The sequence below is a fragment of the Dysidea avara genome, chromosome 1 (genome assembly GCF_963678975.1).
Source record: "Dysidea avara chromosome 1, odDysAvar1.4, whole genome shotgun sequence".
NCBI lineage: Eukaryota > Metazoa > Porifera > Demospongiae > Dictyoceratida > Dysideidae > Dysidea > Dysidea avara.
The window spans coordinates 58,731,929-58,754,919 of NC_089272.1; the positions used below are offsets into that span (position 1 = coordinate 58,731,929).

At 38.2% G+C, this 22,991-nt stretch overlaps 1 protein-coding gene across 3 annotated transcripts in view; it reads left to right on the forward strand.

Moving 5' to 3' along the window:
* Positions 1-13,404, forward strand: part of LOC136238040 (WASH complex subunit 2-like) — a 27,803-nt gene extending 14,399 nt beyond the window's left edge. For 2 of the 3 annotated variants that reach the window (XM_066028351.1, XM_066028361.1), the window contains exons 11-28: positions 336-542; positions 1,652-1,779; positions 2,006-2,108; positions 2,583-2,725; positions 2,911-2,979; positions 4,125-4,315; positions 4,486-4,648; positions 5,571-5,678; positions 7,015-7,158; positions 7,646-7,807; positions 8,900-9,079; positions 9,499-9,910; positions 9,963-10,033; positions 11,146-11,226; positions 11,280-11,402; positions 12,161-12,727; positions 12,781-13,156; positions 13,203-13,404. In XM_066028351.1, the coding sequence (XP_065884423.1) occupies positions 336-542; positions 1,652-1,779; positions 2,006-2,108; positions 2,583-2,725; positions 2,911-2,979; positions 4,125-4,315; positions 4,486-4,648; positions 5,571-5,678; positions 7,015-7,158; positions 7,646-7,807; positions 8,900-9,079; positions 9,499-9,910; positions 9,963-10,033; positions 11,146-11,226; positions 11,280-11,402; positions 12,161-12,727; positions 12,781-13,156; positions 13,203-13,351 (3,377 nt within the window). In that variant the 3' untranslated portion in view covers positions 13,352-13,404. The remainder of the gene's footprint in view (positions 1-335; positions 543-1,651; positions 1,780-2,005; positions 2,109-2,582; positions 2,726-2,910; positions 2,980-4,124; positions 4,316-4,485; positions 4,649-5,570; positions 5,679-7,014; positions 7,159-7,645; positions 7,808-8,899; positions 9,080-9,498; positions 9,911-9,962; positions 10,034-11,145; positions 11,227-11,279; positions 11,403-12,160; positions 12,728-12,780; positions 13,157-13,202) is intronic. The other variant, XM_066028368.1, reaches the window with a different exon arrangement.
* Positions 13,405-22,991: the final 9,587 nt, after the last annotated feature.

Below are 22,991 nucleotides of genomic sequence, written 5' to 3' on the forward strand. Positions count from 1 at the left end.
GTGGTGGGTGTGTGTGGTGGGTGTATTGTTGTGTACATGGTGGACGGGCATATTCTGTGCTTACACGAACGAAATAAAGGGCAGCTTTGAGGCTTTCTCCAAACAATTCGCATGATTACCAACTCTTTGAATTAAGGGCACAATAGAAAACCTCCATAATAAAAGGACAAAGGTCCCAACTGGTCTGCTTCATACGTTTCATGCCTCTGAAAGTTAAAATCTATTATTTCAGCAAAAACAGACTGGATCCCAATTGTCTGTTTTAGAGAATATCTCCATGGTGATGAGCTAATATTGTATAATTAATTAAACTGTGCAATTATCTTCACTTGTAGAAGCTGGTATGTTTATGCCTGAGGAGGATGAAGACGAGGGTACACCATTTGGACAAGGTGACAACATCTTTGGTTCCAGCAAAGCTGCTAAAGGACTGTTTGATGAGTCAGAAGATGAGGAGAAGGCGCCATCAGGATTGTTCAGTGGTGAGAAGAGTAAGGAAGAACCAACAGAAGATGTTGAGGAAGCTAGTACACCCTCTGTCAGTAAGTGAAAAATCATGCACATGTGCACATGCACACAGACACACACTCACACAGACACACTGCACACATACAACACACTACACACACCACACACACACACACACACACACACACACACACACACACACACACACACACACACACACACACACACACACACACACACACACATACACACACACACACACACACACACACACACACACACACACACACACACACACACACACACACACAGCACCTGTTTTTTTGAAGTTTTGTCGAAACAGTGGAAATATACAGCGAAACAGTGAATATCTAGCTAGCCTAGGTATGTATGCGGTAACTGGAGTTACTGTAAAGCTGCAGTGGATGTCTGGTTTAAATCTTGTAATCTGATTCCAAAATAAAGCAATAAAAATGAATCCTAACTTATACACCCAACTCCTGAGAAATTACTGTAGTTAGTAAAGAAAATGATCCAATTAGTCCTTTTCAACAAGGAGTAATTGAAGGATATTTTGTTCATGGTTTATTAAGGCTTTGCAGCACAAGTGCTGAAGACCTGGTAGGACACCTGGTCCTACAGCCTCTTGAAAGTTGTTACAGAAAGTGTGTTTGAAAAGGTGAAGGTTATGTGTACGTGCAGTACCATGGAAGAGCGGTGGTGAAAAACTGATTGCTTAATCAAAGGTTAAAATGGATGTTGTAACATGAGTGTGGTGTACCCAGAGAAACTTGCATGGTCACAGTCATCAAAGCCTCATGACATCAAAGAAAAGTTCAACCCATTCCACTTCAGTACCTCAGTATTCACATAAACTAATACCATAGATAATACACTGTATATATGTGACACACACCTCTTGTGAAGGTGACAAGGTTTTGTAATAATGATACCAGTTTTATGTTTGATTGTGTCATCACATGTAACAACATGTCATAGGGCATGTTCTGCTGTCTGGTGGACCTATAGTTTAAAATGTGACTCATATTGCTGTGGCTGTTGCTAACCTTATGAATAATGGTCAATGGTACAGTATGTCCAGTCCACTACTGTACCTGATATCTGTAACATCATTAGTGATGTATACACTGTCAGTTAATAGTCATATAATGTTATTGTGCAGCATCTTCTAAGGCTAGCAAGAAGAAGCTTCCTGCTGGAGCTGTCCCCATGTTTGGATCTGCCGGACTGTTTTCACCAGAAGAAGAGAAATCAGTTACATTTGCTGACCAAAGTACTGTCAAATCAGAAGTGAGCATTCAGTAGATTTTCCAAAGATTTGTAGTTACAGAGAATTGTGTAGTAGTTGTCAGTTAACATGTTCATGTGCTTATCAAATTTTACTACTATTACATTAAAAATACAGAATGATTCTTAGTACTGTAACCTTTAGTACACAAACTGATCTAGAAATTATCATACCTTGATAATCAGGGCTTATTATTGGTTTCATCTTTGAAACTATTGTCTTGTGCAGGGTTCACCGTCAATAAAGAAGAAAGAAGTTAGTAGTTTATTTGATGAGGAAGATGATGAAGAAGGAGGAATCTTTAGTACAGCAAAGAAGACAACATCTTCAGGTGTGCCTTGTCATACGCAGTCCTGCACCTTTAGTGATCGTTTTATTAAATTGTTGCAAAATGTTGTGGGTGGCTTCCCTTTGCTCCACTAGGTCTATTAACAGTTGCAATTTTTAAACCAGGTGTGTGCACCATAGCCCGCCAAAGGTTAGCTGTTGGTGCATGCGTGGCTTCCTGAAATTGTTTTGGGAAAAAGTGAGCAAATAAGCTTCAAGGCATAAAATAAACCTTCATTCTAAGATTGTTTGCAAACTGTTTTGAAGGTTAACTTTCTTAAAAATCGTTTTTGTCACAAGGGGTGGCCATGGGACAGTCAACTTGCCTGTACATGTTGTAACAGATAAAAAAACAACCTAAAACAACATGGTAGACCTTGTAAGCTACCAGGAATAGTGTATCACTTCAAGTTGAAAAGGAGACGAGTCCCCTACACATCCCCTACACAGTATCAGTTATTCTTCATTACTTGTACAGGTTCCAAGCCATCACCCACCATTGCCCCTAAACCAAGACGTCAGAAATCATCATCAAATTCTAGTGATGTGTTTGATGATAAAGATGGCGGGTTGTTTGATGGATCATCACAAGATGTAGCTCCTTCTCCTTCAAGGAAAAAGGCAAGTTGTGTGGATACTGTAAACTGAACTAGTGTAATAATATTATGTTCATGTGTATCATTCCATAGTTTTAACAGAGTAGCATGTAAAAGTGTAGTATATTATTTGCCATATTGTTACCAGGAAACCTTTAAGTGCTACAGAACACCTTCTGTTTATAATTGAATGTTTATTTTGTTGTTTAGAAACCAGTTGGAGGTGTGGCAATATTTGGAGCTCAACCTTCTTTGCTCAAAGGATCTTTGAAATCCAAGGTTGGTGTTATGTAATTTACCTGTGTATACTGTATGTTACGTATATGTTATAGCATTTTCTTGCTCGTGCTATATGAAAAATAAAGCACGTGGGCTCTTGGCCTCAATGCTAATAAAGCACTTGGCTTCTCTACTTGGTTTATTAGCATCTCGGCTGTGCGTCTCATGCTTTATTTTTCATATAACACGAGCAAGGCAATGGTTTAAATGAGTTGTGGTACTTCTAGTTGTGTAGCTTCACCAAGGACTCGTAATTAACATGCATTGCACGAATTATTAGCCGCCTGAATGCACACAAACTAGTTTACCAAAGTAACTCATGCATAGTTCACCATAGTTTGGCATATTAGATGTTCATCGCGTAATTTGACAGGTTTTGGTCACAACCCACAATCGATTCTATTGTGACACATGATGAAGTATTTCCGTGATATCTCCAGGACTTGTCCGTTTGCATTAGCAAACGTAATAGCAACGTTGCTTTGTCCCACCCATCATCGAAACATTTAGGTATGTCTATAAAAGCAATCCAGTGGTAGAACTCGTATTGGTTGGGGTGATTGACCACTCAGCGTGACGAAGGCTATCAGCCTTCACCGGCTATTATTTGCCTGCACTAAAGCACGTGGGCAATTGTGCTTTACTGCCCACAAAGAGTCCTTTATTGCACGCTTTATTGTATGATTAAAGTACTCTTTGCGGTGCAATAAAGCACTGTTCGCCAGAGTAGAAGTGTACTTTATGAAAGTTAAAGTACACTTTCCTTTGATGTCGCCTACACAAAGTTCTATGAAAGTATTAGTAACATTGAAGTGTGGTAATGGTTTATATACCATGCAACTTGAAGAAATGCATACAATTAAAATTAACACCTTTATTTGTAACTGAAAAAAATTTATTGCAGTGAAACCTTATGAATGGACTGTGTTTTAGTACTAATAGATAATGAGGTGGCCTTTTTGGCATGAAGTACATGTTAGATGGTTAGATACCTTTTAAAGACCTACTTTTAAAGTGCCACTATAGTATGAGTGGTCTTATTAAATAGGTGACCACTAAATGAGAATTCACTGTATTTTTATTATGGTATATACAAACAACAAATGAGTATGTAACATTATAGTGTATTGTACTATTAACTGTAGTCATCATCATCAGTAACAGAAGATGACGCTGGTACTCCTGAGTACAGTGTGGAGCCCATACCATCTGAGACAATGTCAACAGTTAAGACCACAACAACAACTAGTAAGGACATCAGTGGAGGAGGAGGATTGTTTGATGAGAGTGAAGGAGAAGAAGACTTGTTCTCTACACTTGCTGCTACTACACCAAAGTATGTTATAAAACTGTAAAGCCATAACTAGATTGTTTATGCGTATGGAAGTTTTAGTGATACACTGTATGGGTTTGTATTGTAGAGGCCTCATAGTAAAATAGTAGACATAGTCCATGAGTTGAGTTGTAGTATATCTCCTTTGCTTATGCATAATTCATTTGTTACAGGGCTAAAGGGAAACCCCCTGTTGGTGGTGTTTCCGTATTTGGTGGTGTTTCCGTATTTGGTGGTGTCACTGATGAGCTAATAGGAGCAGCCAGTACAGAACCGGAGGCATCCACTGTCACTTCAGCACCTCCTGCACCTAGCAAACCATCAGTTACTTCAACAGTAAGTGTCACACATATTTCCTGTAAGCTCTGGACAGCGTTTGACAACACACAACTGCATACATATGTACATACGTGAGGTAGGATTTTGTGTACAAACTAGTGTATGTGATGTCAGAGGCACCAGATGTAAAGTCGATGAAACTTGTACTTTGTTATTGTTTACACTTACAGTAATAACTTAGAATCTAAAAAATTTTAAGAAATATTTGATCAAACTTACAAATCCTCAATTGTAGCATTTGTTTATGCACTGCTATATAATAGTTAGACACCAAGATCAAGTGAACTAAGTGATTTAGTAACCCCAATGGCCTGAGGCTGTAGCGTTTCGAGCGTAGTGAGGGTGCTACTAAGGGCCAGAGGGGATACTAAATCGCTTAGTTCCCGTTGGTCGCGGTGTCTAACTTATTTAGACTATGGCATACCTGTATAGCCAGAGCATTAGGGTGGGGTGAAAGAGCAATGCAGAATAGTGGAATGGTTTCTTCCTGAAGTCCTTATAGCGCCCACAAAAATAATTATTCACTGGTAACCAGAGTAACGGCTAGAGCTACAGTAGATACACCGCTTAGTCTACTATTTGTCCAGAATTATTTGCAGAACACGGAGAAGAATTGTATTAGAGTGTTATACTGCAGTGTGCCTTTCGTGTTATAATTATTTATCATGTACAAAATTGCTTGAGGGCGTGAGTAAGTGAACATGTGTAGGTGACTAAGTGAGCACGTCAGGTCACTAAGTAATTTAGTAAACCTATAAATGAGCCATACCATAGTCTAAATAAAACACAGAACACTTCAAGTCAGCTAGATTAGGTATCAGGTGGTTGTTTTTGCAAATTCATTGATGGTATGTATGTTCATTTATATTAGTTTAATTTTGTTTGGTCTTTCAGTAATTGTTGTTGCTATTTCATACAGGTACCACCAACCAAATCTGGTGGTCTATTTTCTGACAGTACAGAATCAGATGATGATGGTGGGTTGTTTATTTCTAAACCCATTACCACCTCTGTTCCCAAGACAACAGTAAGTCATGTAGCTCCAGATATTGTAATTTACATCAATCATCTGTAACCAGACACTGAAGTTCATGTACTTTGCCTTTATCAGGAAATAACTGTGGTGTGCATGTGTGTCTCCCTGTATGTGTGTCTCCCTGTATGTGTGTCTCCCTGTATGTGTGTCTCCCTGTATTTGTGTGTTGGCAGGGGGTGATTATTACAATCACCCATTGATATTTACCAACCCATTAGCAACTGCTGTTTTTCAATCAATTAGCAAGTTAGCCACCCATTTCCTTGTTTGGTCAGGTAAGGTTGGATGTAGGCTGTGGTTCTGTTGCTAGGAGATTTACAAACCAGGTGGGGGCCACTGTACACCACAGTGTAAAAAGCATTATTAGCTGATTGGCTGGCAGGGATGTCAGATCACCCATAAAAAGCTGGTCTGACATTTGTCAGATCAATGCTGAAAATTTATATCACACCTGCAGTGTGTGAGTGTGTGCATGCACATGTGCGAGGCATCATAAAGTGGCTAGAGAATTAGCCTGGTAATTGAAAGGTTCACGGTTAAATGCTCGGTTAAATGCTTGGTTAAATGCTCGGTTAAATGCTTGGTTAAATGCTCGGTTACGCCAAATTGGTGTTGTTGTTTCCTTGAGCAAGAAACTTCTATTCATATTCTTCCGGTCTACCCAGCTGTTTAAAATGGGGACCAGATAGCTTGGTATCAACTGGGGAAGCATCCCACCCAGCTGTAGTCTAACATCAATGGGCAGCTGATATACGTAAGCAAATGCCAACTGTCCATGCCTGCCTCTCACACAGCGAGTGAAGGTCCAGGTGGGACTTTGGGTGTCCACACCTTCACCTGTGGGACATGGTACAGTCCCCCCCAATGTAGGTCAGTAGTCCTGTTCCAGGAGGATTTTCCTGCGCTGACTCCTAGCACCTGAGTATAGGGTACAGGTGTCCCAGCTGGAAAGGGGCTAGCATTAAGCTGAAGGCTTTGCTGCTATGCATACGTGTGTGTGTGTGTGTGTGTGTGTGTGTGTGTGTGTGTGTGTGTGTGTGTGTGTGTGTGTGTGTGTGTGTGTGTGTGTGTGTGTGTGTGTGTGTGTGTGTGTGTGTGTGTGTGTGTGTGTGTGTGTGTGTGCGTGTGCACATGATGTAGAATTTGGCTTATCTTTTATTCATATGCATATGCACGTAAATATGTAACTCTACTTGAATTGTATAGAGTTTGTTTTTCTTTGCTACGTAGAAAAGTCTTACTTATACAGATGTACACATTTAGTTTGTGTGATGTGTTGTTTTTACAGTGGACTATATTAATGTTAATTATCACGTGTGCTCAATAGTCAACAGAAACAACCAAACCAGCTACCACAACCAGTAAAGATCCTTTCTCTTCCATGTTGGATAGTGAAGACGAAGGTGATGACTTGTTTGCTACCGTTAAACCTTCTAGTACAACAAAGACACAAACAGTCAAGACAGAGGAGGTGTGTACAACGTAGTCTAATAGATTTTTGTTGACATGTAAACACCAACACACTTTCAGCACAATACAGTACATGCACCCAAAGTGAACGTGTTTATACTTTTTTTACCTGGCTCTCTAGGTATAAGTCTAAGAATTATTTTGTAACTAGATACGTATAATGAGTATGGTTTGTTTAGACTTTGAGTATGGTGAAATCTCTAATCAGATCAATGGTCACTACAATGAGGTGGCCTTACTACAGATATAATTGCTGTGTAAAATTTCTCACCTTACATTATTGTGTTGTAGCAAGAAATCATTCCTTAGCCATAGACTTGGGATAGAGTTCCATTCCATTGATCCGTGAGTAAGAAGAACTGAGATTCCATCATTCATTGTATATACAGTAGTCCCCTGTAACCCATGTACACCCCTCCATCCTTACCCACTTGTATCAAATATATTTGACAGTAGAGCATTTGTTACAATAATGTTTATGTGTGTAGCCACCACCATCACAACCAACTACTACTACTAAACCCAAAGCTGCTAGTACTCAGAAGGATCCGTTTGGACTGTCAATGGATAGTGATGATGATGGGGATAACTTGTTTGCAAGTGCTCTCACCAGTAAACCAACAGAGAAGAAACAAGCTAAACCAGAAGAGGTCTGTGTCTATTTGTTTTGATTTGTGTCAAGATCTTTATACATACAATTGGGAGCCCATAAGTGCCACAGGGCTCATTGAGACACTTTTTGCTCCTAGTACAATGGAATTCCAAATATCTAGCTGCCATGTTGTTTAGAATAACAATGCAATAACTTTCTCAGCATCATTTTATTACCATGTTAGTGTAGTTTAATGTTCTATTAGAGTGTTATTATCTGTAAACTACTGTTGCATCATTTTAACTGATTGGTTTTAGCAAGAGTTCATAATAAAAAATAGTGAACTCTTGGTTTAAGTGTTGTGTGTAGATTATGAGGTTATACAGCAATACAAGTACTCTCACATCATGTGGTTATAATGTTGTGTGCTATGCGAAGTTATATAGTACTTTGTGTGGGAGGATCAAAGCAATGCTGAATACTGTATTGTCCATACAGTAGTAATTAGCCGCATAACTATACTGTATGAGTCATACAGAACAGTTATGTGCTTAATTGGGCAAATACAGTACAGTTGGGAAAATAAGTGCAGTTATGTGTTAAAGGAATGTTACGAAAACAACTCCACATGCGTAACACTGTAAATCGCTAAAACCAGCCAAAACTAATCCTACCAGTTCATTTTGTGGCTAAAAATAGATTGTATGAATACTTACTGATCATCTGATCCCAAAGCTATTTAAACACGACTCCACTAAGACAGCATGATTGATCGCGTGTGGGACATTGTAAATTACTATAAGTAGCCTAACCAATCCTATTAGTTTGTTCTATGACTAGAAATAGATTATATAAACACTTACTGATATCCTGATCACCGAAAATCGCAGCGGTTTGAGTACTAGAGGGAATCACTCCGAGCCAGACGAGCAGGAAGTGAAATATAACACTTGAAGCACTTGTGTGTATGAAAAATACAGCACTCTGGGGTGTCTCGAGGCAAATACAGCACTTGGTTTCGCCTCGTGGTGTATTAGCCTCTCGATACATCCCTCATGCTGTATTTTTTTATGTATACGTGTGCAGCTACATATAATACCTACTAGTGTGTTGGTATTGCATATAATATCCACATATATTTAATTCATAGAAGGCACCAACCACTTCCAAAACTGCTACCACTGCCTCAGGAAAGAAGAAGCCAGTGGCAAGACTTGGCGGTCTGTTTGATCAAGGTGATGATGATGATGATGATCTGTTTGGTACTTCTAACTTTGGTCTTGGCTTCTCCAAACCATCCACCACCAAGACTACTGAACAACCAGCTAAGGTGTGCTAACATTTTCTTATATATTTTTAAAAATTTTATGAAGTAGTACATGTATAGCCAATTGATATAAGTTTAATTCCTCAGTTATCTGAACACCTTTGCTCCTAGTAAACACCTTTGCTCCTAGAGTCAGACAAATGAGTTCGAATAAGTTAATTTGTTTGGATTGAAGCTGATTGGGTTATATATAGAGCTCAATTACTCTAATAGAACACACTTCAGTTAATACTCTAATAGAACAGTCACTTTTGGTGTTTGAATAATCAAGTGTTCAGATAAATGAGGATGTTCTATAGGACATTGAAGATGTACTATCATATCTCTAATTCAATATTACAAAGTGCATCGTAGGACATTACATCATACAAACTGTACACATGTTGTGATTGTTTTAATGTAAAGTTTATTGTATTCATTAGTCATCGAAGCCTACACTGGACCTTCTATCTGATAGCCACTCTGAAGAAGATTTTGATGTGTTTACAACTAAGCCGAAGGCTGTTAAACAGCCCAAGGTCACGTCTCCTCCTTCCACGATGCCCAAAACAAAACAGAAAGATGAGCTATTCACTGCATCAACTGAAGGTAGCAGTGTTGTTGGTGAACAGCCATCACAAGGGGACACTGATGTTGTTGAACCTGCCAAACCTGCTAAGAAAAAACCTGCCGGTGCAGTTTCAATGTTTGGAGGTGTTGACTTGTTTGGAGGAAAGGTTGGGGGTGGCTCTAAGTCCCCTTCTATAGCTTCTTCTGTTATTGAAGAGAAGCCACAAGAAACAGCTCCTGTTACAGTTCCTGAGGAGAAGACTAAGAAACCTGTCACAGTCGGAGGTACTTATCAACTGTCTCTATTATTCCAACTAAATATTGTGTAACATTTTAGGACTATTTGGCAGCCCTACTTCTGAAGATGATGAAATATTCTCCTTTAAACCTAAGAAGGCACCAGTTAAAGTGAGTTAACTACATAGTTCTGTTTGTCAAATTTTTAATATAAAACTCCAAGTGATTTTACAAAATACCATATAAAGGAAAACTGGTGAGGATAAATTTGGCAAATAGCAAGCTAAAGTGCATATATAAATATACTTTAGAGTTTATCCGTCAACTATGAAAATGGATAATGTTTGGTACTACGAGTTAATTGGTGTGTTAAACTTTGACCTATTTGTGTTGATTCATCAAATTCACTACCAAAGTCCACCTCCCATCTCCTTACCAAGTTTCCCTTTATATGGTATACACTGTAGCTAAATTGCTTCTTTGCAATATTTTCTTGGTGCATTGTAGTACAGAGGAACCTCCGTTGCCCGAATCCCTTGAGACAATGGGTAATTCATGAATCTGAAAAGTCCGTATTTCTGCAAATGTGTATAGATAACCTCTCAACATAGCAAATGTATCAGTATTTCAACCACCCTAATAGAGCAGTCATTTCCGTAATTCAGTAAACCAAGAATCTGGATAAATGGGGTCTGGATAATTGAGGTTCCACCGTATAGTGTTGCACCGATAATCGGTTGAATACTCAGTAACACTGATTTTTGCTACATTTGCAAATATCGGTATCAAAGTGGAAATAATTAGCCAAATAACTTAAACCCACAATCCAAGACAGTAAGTAATAAGCATCTGTCAGTGGTAACTGTTTTGACTTAATTGTTTGTTTGTGAAAAGTATGGTTGCATGGCTTTTTGATAAGCTGGCTTAAATGTTTATAACTACTTTGCGTTGTTTTCCATGAAGGAGTTAGTGGTAAAGTCGTAGCAGGCCTTGTAAACTTGGCTGCCCATGCGATTAATGACATTTTCATTACAAATGTACAAACAAAATTAAGGTATACAAACTTTAGGTGATTTTGTATCCCTCTTCCCCCACAATATCGGTCATAATATCAGCGTATTGGTTATAATATTATACAGACTTGGGAAAATATTTGGTATCAGTAAATGTGAAAACATGTGTACCAGTGCAGCACTAGTGTATTGTACAGCATTCATTCATTCATTCATGTACTTGTGTGTGTGAACTGTAGGATAGTGTAATTCATTTATATCATGATATAGCCACCAGTTGCAGTACCTCAACCTAAACCACAAAATGATGATGATGATCTGTTTTCTACAGTTAAACCCAGCAAGTTGAAGGTACAGGACCCAATATATAACCTAGACTAATATCATTCTTGTTGATTTTGTAGACTTCAGTATTATTTGATCCAGCTACTGTGAAGTTCCCAACTTCCACCAAAGCTCCAGTATTAGAGAAATCTGTGTCGTTTGATGATCCAAAGACAGCAGACACTCTAACTTGTTTGACTAAGGTACAGAGCAGATTAGGTCAACATTTATTGATACCTTGTCTCCCATGACCTGTCCACAAAACACTATATATGACTGAGCCTGCGAAAATAGGGCATGTGGGCATATGATTTTTGCCTACTTTTTCAAACTTTCAAAACTCATAACTTTCAAAACTCATAACTTTTTGCTATGGCAATGCAAATTTGCACTCTTAGTAAGCATTTAATTGGCTTTTACAGAATGCAAATATTCCATACCAGTACTGAGATATGACCTGTACTGTGACGAGGTATAGTTTGTGCCCACATGCCCTGTTTTCACAGTCCTGGTCACATATTGTAATGATTACTATAATTAAGATTTAAAATTAACTAGAAATGCAAGAATATTTCCGTGTTTAAAGATCAAGATACTATAATTTAGAGCAGCCAACCACTCTAATACAACACTCAGGTATTCTATTACAGCAATCATTAATTGAGATGCATTGTTATGAATTCAAATTTAAAATGTGTTGTTTTGTATCCGGTGTTTTGCTGCCTGTATAGAGAGCTTACATGTATTTTAAAGTTAAATCATTTTGAAAGCTTGCCAGAAAATGAAATTTTAGTTATTACATAAGTAATAATGACTGTCTACCCTTGCTAGCTCCTAAGATAATGAAAGACAAGGAATCAATAAATGTTGGCCTGATGGCAGGTTGTTCATTTGTAAATGCACTGCACATTTCTGTATGCTTGTACAGTGTATTATTTCACTACATATTTTATCACACTAGAATAGAGTAAATCGTAAGGGAGGTCGTCGGCCACCATCTCGACATGCTGTCAAAACTCAATCCAGCCAATCAGAAGATTCAATAGCTGGTTTCACATCTGGCATGACATCACCACAATCACCCAATAAACCACTAGATACTGATCTGTTGTCACTAGGTGGAGGTGGAGCAAAGGAGGACACTGATGATCTGTTTGCTGCTAGTTCTAAGGTACTTACTCCTACTATTAAGAAGAAAGTGAAAAAACCAGTTGCCTTACCAACTACTACTAAAGAACCAGCTGATTCTACTAAAGACATTTTGTTTGGTAATGATGATCTGTTGGCAGAGTCTCCACCTAAAGAAACTGCCAGTGTCGTAAGTGTCCCACCAGTTGCGGTGGACCATAAGAGAGCAACTGAAATCGAGAAGCAGTTACAGAAAGAGTTACAGGAGGAAGACGATCTGTTTAGTTCAAAAGTATTAAGTAAACCAACTACTACAGTCAGCGATGATCTGTTTGGTACTCCCAATGTTACCCCATCACAAACAGCAGCTAAAGATGTGACTGATGTTCATCCCCAGAAGGTCTGAGATAAACTGTTGTAAAATTGATTTTTAAATGTGTATGTGTTCTTTAGCCTGATGATGATGATGACGATGATGAATTATTTCCTACTGAAGCTAAGAAGAAACCAAAGAAGGCGAACAAGAAAAAGAAGTCAATTGTCACAGATGAAGACTTATTTGGCAACACAGAGGACATTTTTGGTGATGTACCTAAAGCTACCAGCAAGTCAGCTACTGGCAAATCAACCACGACCAAGTCTGGTAAAGGAAAGAAAAAGAAGAAATCATCTAAAGCTACAACAGTGACTGATACTACTACAGCAGATGAGCCAACTCCAGTTGTACCAGATGTAACAGAGGCTTCTAAACTTGGAGCCACTACAGAGACACTTGCTCCTACATCAGAGACACCTGCATCAACAGAGAAGAAAAGCAACGATGTAGAAGGTAATATCTAGCAACTTTTTGTTGCTTTTTTATACTTTCCTTTTAGATTCACTGTTTGGTGATGTTTCACCAAAGCCAAAGAAAACTAAAACAGTTAAGAAAGTAAAGAAGAAATCGACAACTCCAAAAGACTATTCAATGTTTGATGTTGATGCTCCCAGTATCTTTGATGACCCTTTAAATGCTGATCAATAGTGTAATGTAATTGATGCGTTTTGATAATTTATTATGACAACATACAAAAATAATTCATGTTACCTTTGAGGGTAAATATTGCATCGCATTTGAAGGGTGGGGATTTGGAAAATTATTGATGCAATAATCTTGGGTTGTTGGTGTTTTGTGTTATGGCTGGCTTCTCAGATTGTCAATTGAATTGTGTTGTGGTTTTACTGTTGGTCATGCCATCCAGAGTTAATAATAATACTAACTCTTGATGCCACAAATTGTCTAGGAGCTATCATAGTTCAGTGATGTCATGTTTTGCCAGATCAGTTATTCTCTGTTACTCTCCACTATTATGTGCTTGAGAGGGAGCTAGATCACATCAGGGCTGTCCACTTCCACTAAGAGCACTTGACTGCACTAACTGAGGGACAGATGGCTCCAGCTATTTAATTGTAAATATTGATTTGGGTATATTTGTCTAGCATTTTTCAGATCTTACTACTAGGGGTACTGCTGGGGAACCTCAGCAATAATTGTAAGCTAGGATGACAATTAAGATGACCCAGAAACTGAGTAGAGGCCATAAGCTGACTGGAGATCAACAACTGAGTTAGCAACACTGATTAGCTGTACTGCAATGCCAGTATATAATTTTTATTTCGAATCTCACCACTTTTTGTTTTTGCAAAGAGCCAATTGCAAAGATTCTGGATTCCATACAAAATCCCAGATTCCAAACTGGAGCCTCAAGACACTTGTGCACTGCTCACGAGATGCAGTATAATTTACAAGAAGTATACGGAAATAATAGGACTTGGAAGGATACCGGATTCTTGACCAGGATGATTCCAACACTTGAAGTGGCTTCCTTTCCCCTCGGCGGGTGTAGATCTTGTGGTGAGCTTTTATTAGAATTACGTAGTGAGGCTATGGGCTAAGCTATGGAGTACAGATGACAAGACAACTGTGAGTAGAAACCATTCTTTATGATATGAACTAATATAATAGTGCAGCTAGTGTACCAGCATGGCCACTTTGTGAAACAGCTTTTATATAGCGAAGTGCTTTTTGCTTGTGCCTTTCGTAGCAGCGGCCTAGTACAAATGTGTGTATCAGTATTCAGTTTGGGGAACACCTTTGCATGTGCAGCCTAGCCTTTTGTTGCCATTGCGCTGAAGTGACGAGTCAACTCAGGTCAGCAGGTAGCGCAAGGGCGTAACAAGGAGGTGAGAGATTCCACCCGTCCATACACACTGTATCTTACTAGTTAAGTATGTTGTGGACCTGTAGCTCTAACTTCCATCATGGAACCTAATTATGCAGTTGTACTTTGAGATAATATTTATGGAAAGCCAATATGAAAATATTAGAATTGAAATTTTAGTTAAGGAGAGTAAAGAAGGTGACTGCCTATAGGGGTACCACCCACTATCCCACCTATGATTCTTTGTGTACTTGAATAACATTAGCATACACACATATATTTGCACAGGGTGAGAGTCACACAGACTCATTGACTTCACATGAAAGAATGTAAGGATGTGTATAAGGCCAGTCAAAATAAATTTCCAGTTTCCCATCCTGACCTCAGGCATATTTGCATGCAGGCGGGTAGTCCATTTCCATTATTTCATTATGGGATTGGCAGCTTTTCAAGCCATTATTTGCCTGGCACAGCTATAAATAGCTGCATCCTTCCTTTTCAAGTTACAAAAATAATACAAACGTGAAAATATGAAGTTTGTGCCAATTTGATAGCACTGCTGACACGTAAGCCGACACTGTTTCAAGATGGCTTTTGCTAAGCCTGTCAGTATGCAAGAATAACCAAAAAATAATGGAAGAATTTGGAATAATGAAATATTTAGAGCTGACAGTAACCAGATGCAGGCGGTGGACGGGAAACAGGAAATTTATTTGGAGTGGCCTAATATTCTACCAACAAGAATAAGTATATAACCACCTGCTCCAGGAATCTGAGGTTGATGGGCCAAAGGATTAGCAGAGGAAACGTTTGGTAGCAGCAGTGTTGGAGAGATTAGCTCAGCTGGTGAATCTGATACTGATGAGGGTAGACTGTATATCTAAAACACCAACTGCTATGGCTGCACCTGTACAGGTACATAAAGCACATACATGTAGTACAAATACATTTCTTCATGTTATCTCATACACTATACTAAATATGTAGCTGTTAAATATAATACTGTACATGTCAGTCCAGAGAAATGACACTATTTTAATTCAAGGTGTTGTGTGGCCGCATGTTCCTATTTATATTGCACTACAAGTCTCGTCATTGAAATATTTCACCTTGGGATTTAGTAAATTTCCAAATCAAACAGTTTTGTTTTGTAGCCAGATGAACAGCGCCTGCCATAATGCTGCCATTAAAAAAAAAAACAATGTAGAAATATCACATGAAGAAAGTCACGTTTGCAGTCTTTAGTATCTGCTGTAATACCAAATCTAAATTCACTGTTTACTATAGAAAATGTTTAATCTGGGGGGTTGGACAGGATCATGTGTTGACATAATGTACATTATGTAATGTTTTGTGGAAGTTGTATTTGTGGTATATTTTGCGAGAGCAATGCTTTTGGGTGATCCCTTCATTTGTGAGTTCTAATAGACTTTTGTAACTGATTGAAATTTTGTCGGTCGAGCCCAAATCGATCCTTGTTTAAAACTGGTGGATTGTTTGTGGTGTTCTTTAAATAACAATGCCAATGGAGTGCCAACCTGGACTCCAAAAGAAGTGCAGATATCACTACTAATAGTGTGAAGGTTATTGCACACCTGAAGAAGGAGCGACTGGAGTAAGTATGGAGGACTGGAAATAGTGGCAAAGCATGTCATCAGTTATTTTTTAATTTATCAATTAAGTTGCTATGCATCACTAAGGAAGTGTAACTCAAGCAGAACACTTTAAACCACAAATTATGTACAGAACTAGTATCTTCTCAACTGTTTGTCTATTGTGTTTTCATATGCAAGTTTGTCTAGGTAAAGGCTTATGGCTGCTCTTAATTTTCTCTCACATACAAATGGGACACACCCCGAGGATACGCCATTCCAGGTACGTAGCTTACAAGGCTTGTTATGTTGTTTTTCAGTCATGATATGGCCTAGTCCCTACTAAACTGTTTCACATGGTTTCAGTGATTTTTTTATTTTTATTTGTTTAACCAAAAGGTAAGGTGAATACAAAAGGCAAACATGCCTATATGAGTACCACCTACAAAAACGATACAATACAAAACCAAAGAACTAAGGATACATTACAAAGACAATTACAGTACAGTGAAATAAAAAGTTTACATTAAAAACATACATGACTTAACCAGAAACAAAATTGTAAAGCATTCGCCTAAAAGTAGTGCGGCGTGTAGTAGACAGAATGTCAAATGGGATGGAGTTCCACCAGAAAACACTGTTCACAAAAAAGGAGTAACGGTAAGAGTTTATGGATGACTGCTTACATAGAATAGACAGTGAGTGTGATCTGGTAGAGGCAGCAGAAGAAAAAGTGAAGTAATCATTAAACTTTAGAGATATATGATGGTGAAGAATATCATAGATAATAGTCAATGACAGATATTTTCGTCGGGTGGAAAGAGATGGCCATGATAGCTCTGCACAGCATTCCTCAGATGATTTAGACCATTTATAGGTCCTAGGACAAAATCTGCTGCCACAAATCCAGCGAGCACCACGGTTTTGTACTCGTTCAAGGGCACTGGAGTTCTTATGAGTGTGTGGATTCCACACAGTACTTGCATAATCCAGAATAGGAATCACAAGTGCCCTAAAGGCCTTTTGTTTTGAAGAAGCTTTGCAGGTAAACATATGACGGCGTAGGAGATTTAGTACTCTAGTAGCTTTTTTGGAAACATGTGAAACATTGTTATTCCATGAAAGTTTGGTGTCCACAATAACTCCCAAATACCTAACAGACTTGGCCCAATGGAGATGATGATTATTTATATAATAGAGCGGCTTCGTTGGTATACGTTTATTTGAAATGCACAAAAGTTCACACTTGGAAAGATTCAATCGCATCTGCCATTTGGAACACCAATCATTTATCAGATCTAGGTCACGTTGAAAGGCAATACAATCAGATGGAGAATCAACTGAGCAATACATAGCTACATCATCAGCAAATATTTTCATTGTGGAGCTAACAGCAGATGGTAAATCATTAATGTACAAAGTAAAAAGTAATGGTCCCAGGATGGAGCCTTGAGGGACCCCAGATGAGACTGGAGACCAATCAGAAGCACAACCATTTATGACAACTCGCTGCCTCCTGGTAGTGAGAAATGAAGAAAACCATTTAAGCATGGAACCATTAATACCATAAGCCTTTAACTTCAATAGTAAACGTTGGTGGGGTACTGAATCGAAGGCTTTCGCAAAATCCAAGAAAACACAATGAATGCTGAGCTTGGCGTTACGATTAAAAGCCCAGTCATTTACGGCTGACAAAAGCAAGGATGTAGTAGAACGTTTTTCCTGAAGCCGAATTGAGCATTACATAGAACCTGGTGAGACTCCAGCAAAGAATAAAGTTTGTTAAAAATGATTCTCTCCAAAACTTTAACCAAAATACAGGTTAAGCTAATGGGACGATAATTACAGACATGGTGCTTGTTACCCTTCTTGAAAACAGGTGTTATATTAGCACTAACCCAATCATTTGGAAGTAAGCCATCTGCCAGCGATTAATTGAAAAGAGCAGCCAAAGGATTGGCCAGTTGTTCAGCACCTTCCTTCAGGAGACGAGGACAGATCCCATCAGGTCCACAAGCCTTGTTGGTATTCAAAGCAGATAGTTCAGAAAACACTTCAGATGCGGTGACCTGCATATTATCCAAGTAAAAATCTGAACAGTAGGAAGTACTTGGTAAATTTGAAAGATTCTCCTTAGTAAAAACTGAAACAAAATACTTATTGAACAAATCAGCTTTAGTGTAGTCATCCGTAATAACCTCACCATCATGATGAAGTGAAGGAATTGGAAATCGACAACACCTAAACTTGTTAATCCAGTTCCAGAAAGCCTTTTGTCCACGATAAAGATTATTAGATCAGCCACACACCCATCAAGTAAATGCAATGTTCCATCAACAGATGGATCACTAGCCTGTATTCATTGAATTTTCTCTAGCTCAAAGTATGTGGGTATTGGGGCAAACACACAAATACACAGTTTTGCCAATTTAATTTCTGGAAACCAGGTGTGCACCCGTAAACAGCTGAATGTTGGCTGTGGACACTTTCCTGAAAATTTTAAGTTAAATTAATGGATCATAGAAAAGTCACTGAAAACAAGAGGTTGCCTACACCTGAAGGTACTGTATACTAGTGGACATTTAATTCCTAATTCAGTATTGTCTATAGACTGAAGTAGGGAATAAATGTCTGCTAGTACTGTACTGTATATCTTCAGGTGTAGGTGATGTTAACAGTACACAAGCGTATCATTCGCCTACTTTTTCAAACTTTCATGACTCCCATTTTATCTCACAATGATATGGTAATGCTAATTTAGTTCTTAATCCTTTTAAAGCATTTATCATCAAGAAATATACGTACTAGTATTTAGCTGTATCCACACCCAGTGATTGAACATAGTATAGTATAGTATGTTCAATCAGCCACCATAGTATAGTTTATGAATGTGCATACTTTTACATACACACTAGTCAAGTATACTGTTGATCTAACTTTGATTGTGGACCATCATGTAGTGTTACTACGTATAAGATAATATTTATGGGAAGTGTGTACTAGCTAGACAATATGAAAGTTGTAGAATTCAAATACATATTGTGAATTGTAACATTGAACACACACACACACACACACTCACATCCTCGGACACACACACACACACACACACACACACACACACACACACACACACACACACACACACACACACACACACACACACACACACACACACACACACACACACACACACACACACACACATACACACACACACATCCTCGGATATTTGCATAATAAAAAGTGATCACACAGATTCACGGACACTATACACACTTGCATGCATGAAAGAATGTTAGAATCAGTATAATTTACTTTTCAGCTAAAAGAAAGAATATATCTGATTTCTATCTCTCCAGGAATCTGATGATGAAGAGCTGACAAAGCCCAAAGGATTAGCAGAGGAGAGTTCTTTTAGCAGTAACAGTAGCGAGAGTAGCTTAGTTTGAGGATTTGAAGGTGACGATGAAGGTGCACACCTCTAAAAAGCCAACTGCTGTGGCTGCAGTTATACAGGTATTTACTGTATCATACAGTACAATAGTACTGTATATTAGGGATCATGAAGATTTGGGCTTTTCTGACCAAAGTTATCACCTTACAAGTAGCCTTGCAATACCATCATGGTGCCCTGGAAATATTGATTAGGTATAACCAGCCCAAAGTCCCTTCAGTATGACCAGAAATTAATATTATATTTCCTAAAAGTTCTTATGAAATTAAAAATGTATATATTTAGTAGAATTTCTACTGACTGACTGACTGATACCATCAGACAAGCGTAACTTGATAACAACTAGGGTTACGGGCTTGCTTTTTTCACTGTTTGACATTGCTTCAGCACTACTTGTGTTTTGGCATGTACAATGCATGCGTCATGGACTTACCTGTGTCCTCCCTAAGTTTGTGTCACATTTATCTCTGCTGACAGCCAAGGTGTAGATTCATGGTAGCGCTTCGTATAGGTTTACAGTTCCTACGTTTGACAGGAACCATCTGAGTTTCTGTTGTTGATTGTAGAGGTCCTTCTAGTGTTCTTCATTTGTATGCTGTGTAACGGGCTGAACATAGCTGAAAACGAAACGTAGTGGCCGTTTTGCTATCCTAGTAATTAATAGTTGGCTGCAAAACGGATCCTCTTTACCACGCAGCACCTTACATAGAATGGTTTGTGAACTCTGCACACTACAGTAGCTAATTGTGACTGGATCTGCGAAAACCCGGCGTAATGTTGTAGGTCTAAATTTTATACTTTTTTAAAAATTTAAACCCTTTTTTGTTTGTGAAGAAAGGGTCTAACGGTAAAATCTTGGATAAGTTGTTGGCATACAAGGCTGAAATTTTACCAGAGCTTACATTTGGCTATGTAGACTAAATATTCAATAATCAAGAATTCCAAAACCGAACTGTTATGCCAGCTGGTTTTCACAGATCCGGTCACAATTGGAGAAAGCTAACAATGGTTGCATTGATCACATATGGTGCTTTGGTTGTTCAGTTAAACATAAAATAAACACCTACTGATATCTGGATTTGGTAGAATTGTGTCTAGTTACTCCTCCATCCTTCATAGCTTAAATCATGTTGTTTGATTGTTAATCCAAACGGCCTGCAGATTGAGTCACAACTAGTTGGCTTTCTTTGCCCTTCCAGCTGTTTTAACTCAGATTAGGACAACATATTTCTCTTAGGCTTTAAGACACATGGTGTCACTCGTGAAATTGAACCATGTTGTGTGCCTTTCACCAGCAGGGGCTGCTATACAGCTAACTGATATATCATAGTATAAAACAAACACTATATAACAGTATGCTAGATTATTAATCATACCCTGTTCATTCGTAAAAACAAGGTCCAATAAACTGGGAGTTTCCGCTAGCCTATCCCTTGTGTACTTTGTTTATACTTTCCTTGGTTATCAATTCTAAGATGTAATATTAATCATTGTATCTAGCTAGCTATTTCTGATAAATTACAAAAAAACGCGTTGTTATGGAAAGACATTCATGATAGTCTTTATAATTCTTTGCACTTGTATACTGGTATGATTAAACTGCCTTAAATTACCTTCCTCAAAGGTATAATTTAGTGCAGTACACCTACAAAATATTTGTCACTGGTTAATTGCCTACCAATAATTGGCAATAACTGGTTAATTGGTTGTGTGTATAGTAAAGTGATGTTGGCAGACATAATAGTACTCAACAACCCTGTTGGAAGGTTTAGGGTGGTACCAAAGTGACTATCAACATCTTACAATAACAGTTACAATCACATATTTACACATGATAATTTCAGAAAGCCAGGCATACACCTGGTAATTGTACACATTGCAGTATATATTACATCATCTCATTGTTTAGGTTCTGATTCAGATGATGATGAAGCTGTGTCTGGATATCATGAGCCATTGCTGGAGGCTAAGGATCCTTATGCCCTGAGGCCGATGCCTTTTTTAATTGGTACTTCGGAGTTCTTCTCAGCAGAGGATGTTGGTATTGGGGAATTACCCACTGACTCTGAAGGTGTATGTGTGTGTATGTGTGTGCGCGTGTGCGTGTGTGTTTGTATGTGTGCATGTGTGTTTGGGTTTGGTGTGTGTAATGTACATACAGGGGATTGTAATGTGTGTGGTATGCAGGTACAGTGTAGCATGTACACACACTACACCTTAATGTCGGTATGTTCTTTTAACAACACAAAGTTTATGTGATGTCTTTTATCATCTTCAGAGGAAGAAGATAAAGAAAACTCAACAGATGAAGAGGAGCCACAAACCAAACAAAAATCTAAAGGACTGGTAAGATCAAATTGTGTGGTTGAACTTTATTACTGTATTTAAACTAGCTGTACATTCTATAGTTTCCACAGGGTGTAATAGTTATGATATAGCAAAGGTGACAGTCTATTAGCACTGGGCGATAGGAAAATTTTCACAAGACAATCAATAGTAATGAAAATTATCACGATAATGGTACGAATCATGAAAGTATCTAAATGACAGATCAGTAGTAAGCTGCTGTACAATTGAGAGAATTTTTTACTAATTTATATATTGTTTACACCTAATCATGGCTCCTTTTTTGTGAAAAGACAAGAACACGGTTCACTAATAGAACTACTTAGTGGTAATTTATTTAGAAGTGTTACATCCATCACGTAGTGTAGAGGCTAAATATCACGATATGATTTGAAAATTAATACCTTGATACTCAATATTTTTCCCCAGCTCTATAGTCTATATTATAAACTTTAATTTGGAGCATGAAACTTTCTATAAATGTGGTTAATTCCAATGATATAGTAACTGAATTATCTTGACCATTGTACATCTTATGCAGCACATGTACTGGAATTGACAGTTATAACAGTTTGATATACTGTACAACAGGAGTGGCCATGACATGTATAAGATTATCCTTGAGGTTTGTGTCGATTTCTGTATAGGAGTTGAGCTACAGTATTGTACAAGTTCTTTTTGTATTGTGTCTATTTTTCTTTTGTGACTGTTGTTTTGTTTTGTAGATGGAAGAAAGTAGTAGATGGAAGAAAGTTCATCTGAGGAGGAACTGTTTGATCAGTTAGATAAGGTACAGTATGTGCATTCTATACAGGTATGTATGTAGTCAGGCCTGCTAATACAGGACATAGCTACGTAACATGTGCCTACTATTAAAATACATTCATGACTCCCATTTTACCTCACAATGCTATGGTAGTACAAATAATACGGTGATTTCCCTTGCTGTTTCTGTAGCACGCATTTTAATGTTATGTGATTTTTCAGGTTTTTTAAATGAAAATGGGCAGCAGCATCAACGATGCTTTTTAGTACGCTTCAATTTTTCCATGAATGGTACGTTATGTG